The sequence below is a fragment of the Anomaloglossus baeobatrachus genome, chromosome 4, assembly GCF_048569485.1.
Source record: "Anomaloglossus baeobatrachus isolate aAnoBae1 chromosome 4, aAnoBae1.hap1, whole genome shotgun sequence".
NCBI lineage: Eukaryota > Metazoa > Chordata > Amphibia > Anura > Aromobatidae > Anomaloglossus > Anomaloglossus baeobatrachus.
In genome coordinates, this window is record NC_134356.1 from 692,214,961 (window position 1) to 692,225,608 (window position 10,648).

The window sequence follows — 10,648 nt, forward strand, 5'->3', positions numbered from 1 at the left end:
CAAATTCAATTCATTATTGCCTCAAATATCTGTCCTTAAGAACATACATGAACATTCCCAGCTGATTTCTACCCAAAACAGAATTTATCGGATTGCGAAGTCAATTTTTGGACCATCTCAATTTGAGGTTCACCAAACCCTTTTTACGCCTCAAATATATAGTGAAAGATATACTAAGATTGTGAGAAAGTTGGTCAATAAAAATATTTTTTTCCAAACTAATACATATATATATATATATATATATATATATATATATATATATATATATATATATATATATATATATATATATATATATATATATATATTGATCCATTGCTAATTTTAGAAAAAAATCAGATTAGAGATATTTCTGAATAGTTTCCTGCACAGCTTTCTTAATGTCTTTGTTTCTAAAGCTATAAATAATGGGATTAACTAATGGTGTGAATACAGTATATAACAAGGACATGATTTTATTGATTTCTGTGGTTTGTTCATTAGCTGGAAGAATATACACACTGAACAGTGTAAAGTAAAATATGGAGACCACAGTGAGGTGGGAGCTGCAGGTGGAGAAGGCTTTCTGTCTACTGATATTAGATTTAATTTTTAAAACAGCGCGGACAATGTTACCATAAGAAATAATTATTATGATGCTGGGAATTATTAGCAGTGGAATACTTAGTAAACACAGTTGTAGTTTTAAAGGAAATGTATCAGAGCAGGCAATGTCCTGTACGGGAACGAGATCACAGAAGAAATGGTCAATGATATTCGGCCCACAGAACTTCAGCCTTGATGATGATAATGTGTCATAGAATCCAATGAAAAAACAGAGAAACCAAAACAAAATAACCAAGTTCACACAAAATGAGTTTGTCATGATGGAGACATAGTGAAGTGGATTACAGATGGCCACATATCGGTCGTAGGACATCATTGTGAGAAGAAGACACTCAAATATTTCTGCACTACAGAAAAAATACAATTGAGCCATACAGCCAATAAAAGTAATGGTCCCCCCATTATTCAGTAGGATATAAAACATGTAGGGCACAATATCTGTGGATAACAAGATGTCACTGATGGACAGTTGTGAGATGAAGAAGTACATCGGAGTGTGGAGGTTCTTACTGGTGGACACCAGGGTGATGATCAGGAGGTTTCCACATATTATCGCACAATAAATCACGAGGAGAAGACAGAAGAGGAAAATTCTACATTTCTGACTGACTTGAAATCCTAAAAGAAAAAACTCATTGATCAAAGTCAGATTGTTCTCCTGCAACAAAAGCAAAATAAAATTCCAAGTTAATTTTCATCTCAATTTTATTTTAATTAAATTTAGCATTACACCAGGATGATTTTCTAATGTTATAGTGCCAGATTAGAAGGAGGAAGGAGGAAGGAAGGAAGGAGGAAGGAAGGAAGGAAGGAAAGAAGGAGGAAGGAAGGAAGGAGGAAGGAAGGAAGGAAGGAAGGAAGGAGGAAGGAAGGAGGAAGGAAGGAAGGAGGAAGGAAGGAAGGAAGGAGGAAGGAAGGAAGGAAGGAAGGAAGGAGGAAGGAGGAAGGAAGGAAGGAAGGAAGAAGGAAGAAGGAAGAAAGAAGAAGAATTGGATACTTTATATAAAATGTTCCAATGCTGAGATAATCGTATAAATGTGCCCCTGTTATGTGCTGTGTAATGGCCGTGCCTGACTGTACTGGGACATGTTATGATCATACCACATCTCCTGATAAAAAAGTATACAAACATTTCAGCACGGGATCACAGATTATTCTTTCTTAAAGGTAAAACTATCTGTTTAAAAAAAAAAAAAAAAAACCTTAAAAGAAAGAATTATTTGGTATCCTGTGCTGTACGATCTGTATACATTTTACTTCTCTGGAACCCAGGAGCTGTGGTATGATCAGACCATATCTTACTACAGTCAGACACAGCCATTACACAGTACATAGCAGGGGCACATTTATAAGATTATCTCAGCACAGGAACAATTTTTTTTAAATTCACCCAATTGTGGAACTTATTAACATTATTCCAAGATATTTTGATTAAAATGAACATTCAATTTAACTTTGTGGGAAAATCCTTTTAAGGAGGGAGAAAATTACATATCCTTAAAAATACTCAAGACTTTGACTCAAAGGAAAAAGTGCAAGTCCTTTTTTGAATAATGTAAAAATGTTTGTCTTATTTTTTTTTTAAACATTTCACAATATTAAGTTTTTTTCTGAAGAGGCAATGAAATATGTATTAGGCCTGCGCCACACATCCGTGCCTCCGGCACGTGTTTGTCATTTTTTACACGTACCGGCGGCACGGAGACACTTTAACCAATGCTACCCTATTGTAGCAGGCACACACACGTAAAACCACACGGAACGTGTGTCCGTGTGCGTTTGTACGTGTGTGCGTTTTTGAAAGCGCTGACATGTCCGTTTTTTCACCGGCAGCACGGGTGTCACACGGCCCGCACCCGCACCACACGGGTGTAGTGTGGATGCGGTCCCGTGTGACACGCGCCGGAGAAAACACACATGTCATTGAAAAAAAAACAAAACATTAACTCACCTTCTCCAGCCCTCCTGTCTCTGCCGCTGCTGCCTCTTGCTGCCGACCGCCGCTCATTAATCTCATAGAATATTCACTTCACTGCCTGGCAGCAGCAGCAGCGGGGAGACGGGAGGGCTGGAGACCGAGGATCAGCACCACGGACAGCAGCGCGGACATCAGGAAGGACCAGGTGAGTATAATAATTACCGGTTCTACGTGTGCTATCGCGGATAGCACACGTAGAACACACGTGTCACGCACATACCAGAGACACGTACTTACCTGCACGCAACACGCAGGGAAAATACGTGTCTCTCGGCACGTGCATGAATTTCACGTGAGTGTGGCAGAGGCCTTAGGCTGTAACGTTTTAAAATTGGTTGTCTTTTGTTCAGTTGTAGTGATGAAAAAACCATGGCCCTGATTCATCATCAGCAACTTACTGAGGTCACTGCTCCCTTTTTTTGACTTATGAAATTCACTTTCAATTTTTGACCCAAATTCTTCAAAAATGGCATACGTGGATCATGATTTTGGAACAAAAGAAGAATGATCTTAAGATCTGTCATGAACTGCTTTTCGAAAATCCAAAAGTCTTTAACCCTTTAAAAACTTGCACATTGGTCAAAGAAAAGCACCAAAATTGATAACTACTCCAGAAACGACTCCAGACAGGGACTGGTATGAGATGTGCAAAAAAATGTGACATTTAGTAAAAGTATAACTTCAAAAATCTGTGTACAATATCTGGTTAAACAAAATTTTAGAGGGAAATAAAAAAATACTTTAAAAAAAAAGTCAACTTAAAAAATGACACAAAACAGAGATTAAGGTGCAAATACTAAAGGAAAAATTTACTCCAGAAGAGTGGAGAAAATATTTTGATGAATAAAAGCTCATGCTTGACAGTATATTATGGTTGAAATGTTGTAAATAGGTGCATAGATATATAGATACCTAGTTAACTAAACAAGTTGCTCGATAAGACATATAGTTATGTGAAAACATAAGAAAAATATCTACTTTGGTCTAGTTACTGCACATACAAAACATTCCAAGCATTAAAGTCCCAGTGCAGGAGTCTGTGATTAGATAAATGCTGCACATCTAAAATTTGTTTAAAAAAACCCAAAGCATAAGGGTGTCCTTATATATGTAGAGTTGAGCAAAAAATATCACAGGACCCTTGTCTAGCAGCCATGTGTTATGTCCACAGCTGTTAACCCTGAGTCCTTGAAGCCTCCTCCTGTTAACCGCATTCTGGCTACCTCTTCTGCTTAGGCTAGTTTCACACATGTGGCTTTTTGCCGGATTGCCAGATTCGGCGCACGCCAGTACAGTGTATACAGTACAATGGCAGTACGACAAGCACCAGTCACATGCTGTCATGTGACCGGAGCATGTGACCCGGAAGTTGCAGCACTTCCACTGAACTATATACACTGTACTGGCTTGCGCCGAATCCGGCAAACCGTCGAAAAGTCGGATTCGTGAAACTAGCCTCAGCAGGACCAACAACACAATGTCACCATTGCTGTGTGATGCCAGGGTTACTCATCAGAAAAAAATGTCAAGGATGCCAGCATGTAGTGCCAGGCCTACAGGTCTTTGACCCAGTGGCCACAGACAAAAAACAAGGTCACTGATCCATGAGCCGGTGATTTTTTTCTGCTCAACACTAATATATATATATATATATATATATATATATATATATATATATATATATATATATATATATATATATATATATATATGCAGTATATACAGTGTATATATACAGTATATAGAGTGTATATATATATATATATATATATATATATATATATATATATATATACAGCTATCGCTGAGTTTCTCAGAATTGAATCAAGAAAACTTTTGTTTGCTCCTTACGGTCTTATTCCTTTTGTAACTTTGATTAAGAAACACATAGCTAAAATTCAAATTAAGGAATGCTAAAATATTGAAGTTAATGTATTTGAAATATTTTAGCTTTTACACTTAGGAGGCAAAACCTATTATTCTTAGAATTACCTTGAATTATGCATAATTTTGGGAAGTGACAAATTTTAGTTTAGTTTCTGTAACATATAAAACATATACATACATTTAGGTCCAGAAATATTTGGACAGAGACACAAGTTTTGTTATTTTAGCTGTTTACAAAAACATGTTCAGAAATACAATTATATATATAATATGGGCTGAAAGTGCACACTCCCAGCTGCAATATGAGAGTTTTCACATCCAAATCGGAGAAAGGGTTTAGGAATCATAGCTCTGTAATGCATAGCCTCCTCTTTTTCAAGGGACCAAAAGTAATTGGACAAGGGACTCTAAGGGCTGCAATTAACTCTGAAGGCATCTCCCTCGTTAACCTGTAATCAATGAAGTACTTAAAAGGTCTGGGGTTGATTACAGGTGTGTGGTTTTGCATTTGGAAGCTGTTGCTGTGACCAGACAACATGCGGTCTAAGGAACTCTCAATTGTGGTGAAGCAGAACATCCTGAGGCTGAAAAAAAAGAAAAAATCCATCATAGAGATAGCAGACATGCTTGGAGTAGCAAAATCAACAGTCGGGTACATTCTGAGAAAAAAGGAATTGACTGGTGAGCTTGGGAACTCAAAAAGGCCTGGGCGTCCACGGATGACAACAGTGGTGGATGATCGCCGCATACTTTCTTTGGTGAAGAAGAACCCGTTCACAACATCAACTGAAGTCCAGAACACTCTCAGTAAAGTAGGTGTATCTGTCTCTAAGTCAACAGTAAAGAGAAGACTCCATGAAAGTAAATACAAAGGGTTCACATCTAGATGCAAACCATTCATCAATTTCAAAAATAGACAGGCCAGAGTTACATTTGCTGAAAAACACCTCATGAAGCCAGCTCAGTTCTGGAAAAGTATTCTATGGACAGATGAGACAAAGATCAACCTGTACCAGAATGATGGGAAGAAAAAAGTTTGGAGAAGAAAGGGAATGGTACATGATCCAAGGCACACCACATCCTCTGTAAAACATGGTGGAGGCAACGTGATGGCATGGGCATGCATGGCTTTCAATCGCACTGGGTCACTTGTGTTTATTGATGACATAACAGCAGACAAGAGTAGCCAGATGAATTCTGAAGTGTACCGGGATATACTTTCAGCCCAGATTCAGCCAAATGCCGCAAAGTTGATCGGACGGCGCTTCATAGTACAGATGGACAATGACCCAAAGCATACAGCCAAAGCTACCCAGGAGTTCATGAGTGCAAAAAAGTGGAACATTCTGCAATGGCCAAGTCAATCACCAGATCTTAACCCAATTGAGCATGCATTTCACTTGCTCAAATTCAGACTTAAGACGAAAAGACCCACAAACAAGCAAGACCTGAAGGCTGCGGCTGTAAAGGCCTGGCAAAGCATTAAGAAGGAGGAAACCCAGCGTTTGGTGATGTCCATGGGTTCCAGACTTAAGGCAGTGATTGCCTCCAAAGGATTCGCAACAAAATATTGAAAATAAAAATATTTTGTTTGGGTTTGGTTTATTTGTCCAATTACTTTTGACCTCCTAAAATGTGGAGTGTTTGTAAAGAAATGTGTACAATTCCTACAATTTCTATCAGATATTTTTGTTCAAACCTTCAAATTAAACGTTACAATCTGCACTTGAATTCTGTTGTAGAGGTTTCATTTCAAATCCAATGTGGTGGCATGCAGAGCCCAACTCGCGAAAATTGTGTCACTGTCCAAAGATTTCTGGACCTAACTGTATGTATAAGGATTTGGTGTAAGTTTTATATATTACAGCAACTAAACTAAAATATATGTCACTTCCCAAAATTAAGCATAATTCAAGGCAATTCTAAGAATAGTAGATTTTGCCTGCTAAGTGTAAAAGCTAAAATATTTCAAATACATGAACTTCTAGATTTAAGGATTCCATAATTTCAATTTTAATTATGTGTTTCTTAATCAAAGTTACAAAAGGAATAAGATTGTAAGGAGCAAAACCAAAAGTTTTCTTGATTCATCTCCGATATGATCAGAGATTTCTCTATGAAAGTTGTCTCGCAGCATTTTACTGACCTGCATTAAATTGGAAATATTTTTAAAATCCATCACTAAATCTTGTACTTGTTCCCAATTATAACAGCTCTTACTGTTGCATTTTCCAATTGTTTTTTGAAAAATGAACAAACAAATGTAAAGTCAGAATCTACACATAATATAAACTCATCCTATGATCCGGAGCACAATGGAGCCTTATATATGATGTTACTGTACAGATATGATGTGTTAGGTTGGCAGAAACCCCGCAGATCTGGTATTTTTAGTTCTGTTTGTGCTCTGGTAATAGGTCATTCAGGGACTGTTATTGTATTTCTTTTAATATCAGGAGAGTAAATCCCATAATACTAAAATAATATTATATGAAATAAAGTAGAATAAAGAAAAGTTACAATTCATTGTTTGTTATATATTTAAATCCTTATATCATGTATTTGAAATGAAGTGCTTAAAACTAATCAGTACATCACATTAGTGTTGTTACCTGGGTCTGCAGAAAGGCAGGGAGAAGTACGACCAAACCAGAAAGCAGAGTGGAGTGATGACTAGTGGTGGGCATGCATGCTCGGTACTGCTCAGTACTTGATCAAACATTATGATGCTCAAGACGCTCGTTACACAATCAAATGTTCTGGTACTCAGGCACCATTTATGAGGCCCTCATGTTTTCCAGCTTTTTTCAGCCACTAAGCAAAAATGCATGGCCTGCCAATCATGATAATGATGTAGCCATTATGTTTACAGGCATTACAGTAATCGGTTGGCTGAATAGCATCATCAGGTCTATATTAGATCCCATGACACCCTGCTATCTGCGCTGTACCCTTAAATAGTGTAGGACTAGAGAGAGATTCTACTAAAGAAGGGACAGTGTGCTATAGTATTTCAATACCTGCTGTTGCAATATTAAAGATTAAACCAATAGTCCTTATCAGGTCTAATTGAAATATATTCTACTCTTTAATAATACCACTCTTTTTTTATTTTAGTGTAGGGTGAGCATCTGGAGTAGAGATAGTGTATTAGAAGACTGTTGGCAGGAACTCCAGCCTTATAGACCATGCTGTCGATATGTAAAAAATATATACTATTCTCTAAAAGGGTAAGCTTCTGTAATAGGGATAGTGTATTAGATGCCTGTTAGGAGGAATGCCAGACTTGGAGACAATGCTGATTGTGCCTAAAATATATCCTATTCTCTAATATTACAGCTCTTTTAATAAAAAAACTCTAATATATATATTTATGTGTTACAGCACTAATATACAAAATTCCAAATGTCCGTATCCTCAAACTACAATGACGTTAAAGATACAGGCATATTGACACAGGTGATAGATATCACAAGTTTTATTAAATTGTTCTAAAAATAACATGAAACACAAGAAACATCACCAGTGTGGAAGATGAAGACCTAGAACCAATTAGTTTTCTAAAATAATACACATTTACAATATTACTATATACAGACAGACAAATATAGTCCAATGGTAAACATGAAAAAAGTATATATTGTGTTGACACTGTGCATGGTAAAAAAAATCTCAAATTTGCCCAAAATAAGGCGCTAACTTAATGAGGTATATGATTCTGTAAACTTATTAATAATAAAGTGCCAAGAGATACACCATTACATAAAGTTATAAAACAAAAATTTGTATGTACTTAAAAGATTGGAAATCCTATATTGTGATATATAGCCTTTTAAATAGACAAAGTGTTGATAGTGCATATAATGATGATGTGTTATAGACCTTACATAGTTTTAGAATACCTGCAATATGTGTTCCCTAGTCCATGTGCCTGTCTGCTACCTCCAACGCGCGTTTCATCTCTATCGTCTTTTCTTCTTTATTTCAACACTTAGATAAAGGTAAAACTATACATGTTTGGTGTCCATGAACTTGGACTGACCTGGGGAATCATAAAGCCAGGTCAGTTTCACCACATGGAAAACATGGTTGGAAAAAAAAAATCATACAACTGTACTTTTTTTCTCAATATCACTGCACTTGAAAGTTTTTTTCCTGTTTTTCAGTACTCTATATGCTAAAACTAAAATTAACTTAATTCAAAAGTACAATGCCTTCTGCAAAAAGCGAGACCTCATATAGCTATATATAGCTATATTGATGGAAATATAAAAACGTTCTTGGAAGAAGGGGAGGAAAAAGCAAAAATGGAAAATACCCGGGGTAGTGAAGGGCTTAAATGCTCCCTACTCTTTCCTCTTTTAGGGATTGTTAGTTATTGTGCTTTGAGAATCTTATGTTTCAAAATTTTCCATGATTCTTGGATATTTCTGCTAAATATACCTCATATGTATTCACTGCTTTCCGCACCCACCAGCATTTCTGATTGGCAACACTCAGACCACGCCCCAACCTCTATGACAGTGTAATACTGGTCTAAAGTAAATACATTTAAAAAATGCCTTCTGGTTATCCTAAATATTGGCACCAGCACAGATAAAACCCACAGCTACCAGCTGCAACCTCTAGCCGTGCTCTTATGTTGGCTGTGTATCAAAATAAGAGGAACCACATGTGGATTCTTTTAATTATATAAATAAATAATTTTTAAAAACGGTTTATGGTCCCCCAAATTTTGATACCCAGCCAAGAAAAAGCCAAGCAGCTGGGGGCTGATATTCTCAGGCTTTGGAGGCCCATCATTATTGGCCCCCCAGCCTATAAATAGCAGCCTGCAGCTGCCCAGGAATGTCATCCATTACATTACATGGACAACTGACGCCTAGCAGCCAGGCACCACAGCAGGGGATGAATATGGATCAGGAGCGGTTCAAGAATCGTGAGAACCCCGAACGATAACACCCCTCTGGAGACAAGAGACCTTCAATGCCCCCAGCCATTTATGCTCTATCAAGCAAAACCTCACCAGGTCCCCAAGGATGTTTCTTCAAACTTCTTCTACTGGGAAGATTTTGTATTCCATCAAAACTAAAGTGAAGAACCTCACCACTATGCTCACTAAAAATAATTGTGGTATGATCTCGTCCACCCAGATCTCCAAATGCCCTATAGGCCCATCTGGCATAGAAGAGTCTAGCTAGCCAATCTGGCCTGTGGAAGCCCCCACCCTCCTGTAGACCTCTATATTAAAGGGACAATGAAGCAGGAAGTGCTCTATACTTCCCAATATATCAGCACAACTCTCACAAAAACAATTCCTATCCTCGGAGTTCCTGTACTTCAGATTGTCCCTCACATATTCAGCTTACCCTGAAAGCAGCACCAGGTTAAGTTTCAAAGCTTTGTAGGGTTCTGAATAGAATTTAACATCCATATTCCCACCTCCAGATCCCCGCCTTGGCAGTCTTTGAGGATCAGTGGCTTCCGGAAGTGCGTTGACAAGATCCTCTCATCAAGTAATATCCTCTACAGAATCCTTACCTCCCCCATCCCCAAACCCCACCAACGGATCACCTTCAGAATCAGTATAAAATCAGCCGGAAGATGTCCATGGGGTGCGCAAAGGTCTTTCACATGCCCGCCTGTATCCCATTCATGGAAGAAGTGCCGAAACCACCCCTTACAGGAGAATATCCACAGAAGAGCTCTCTCTTTCTAGAGGTTCAAGATGTTCATCTTCAAAAAGGTATTTACCAAGAATACCACAAGGTTGACCATATTTAAACCCCCTAGTCTCCTCGTGCGATATGTAACCTCATGCTTTACTAGGTTCAGTCTGTTTCCCCATAACAGCTGGAAAAACGGACTTTAGACCCTAGTCCTGAGAGGTTCTGGCAAAATGCAAAAACTGCTCAAATAAATCAATAAAGGGAGCAATAAAGTTCTGCACAGGTCTACTCTTTCCCTCAGAGTCAAAGCCAAACCATTCCAGCGGTCCACTCTCTGGGCGGCAATTCGGATTTTGACTTTCCATTTTTTTCCCCTGGGTAATCACTCTGGATGAATTCAATGCCCAGGACTTTGGCATATTCTTGAAGCTCTGGGAGTGTCCGAGAAACTAAAATCAGGCTCTTATCCACCCAGCCAGAGATTTTCACTTTTATCCTGGTTAAT

At 38.0% G+C, this 10,648-nt stretch overlaps 1 protein-coding gene across 1 annotated transcript; it reads right to left on the minus strand.

The window, feature by feature from the left end:
* Nucleotides 1-343: 343 nt before the first annotated feature.
* LOC142302974 (olfactory receptor 1496-like) lies at nt 344-9,908 on the minus strand. Its single transcript, XM_075344075.1, has 3 exons — nt 9,844-9,908; nt 4,439-4,478; nt 344-1,267 (listed from the first exon to the last, which is right to left on the minus strand). Exons 1-3 carry the CDS (start codon nt 9,906-9,908, stop codon nt 344-346), a joined length of 1,029 nt encoding a protein of 342 aa, XP_075200190.1.
* Between the last annotated feature and the right edge of the window lie 740 nt (nt 9,909-10,648).

Bases quoted from the DNA above. Each gene is read 5' to 3' on its own strand.
- LOC142302974 (XM_075344075.1), bottom strand. From the start codon at position 9,908: ATGGATGTTAAATTCTATTCAGAACCCTACAAAGCTTTGAAACTTAAC. The intron at 4,479-9,843 runs GTAAGCTGAATA...TTTGAATTTTAG, and splicing joins AACCTGGTGCTGCTTTCAGG to CTATGTGTTTCTTAATCAAA. The intron at 1,268-4,438 runs GTAAGGAGCAAA...CTTTTGTTGCAG, and splicing joins GTTACAAAAGGAATAAGACC to GAGAACAATCTGACTTTGAT.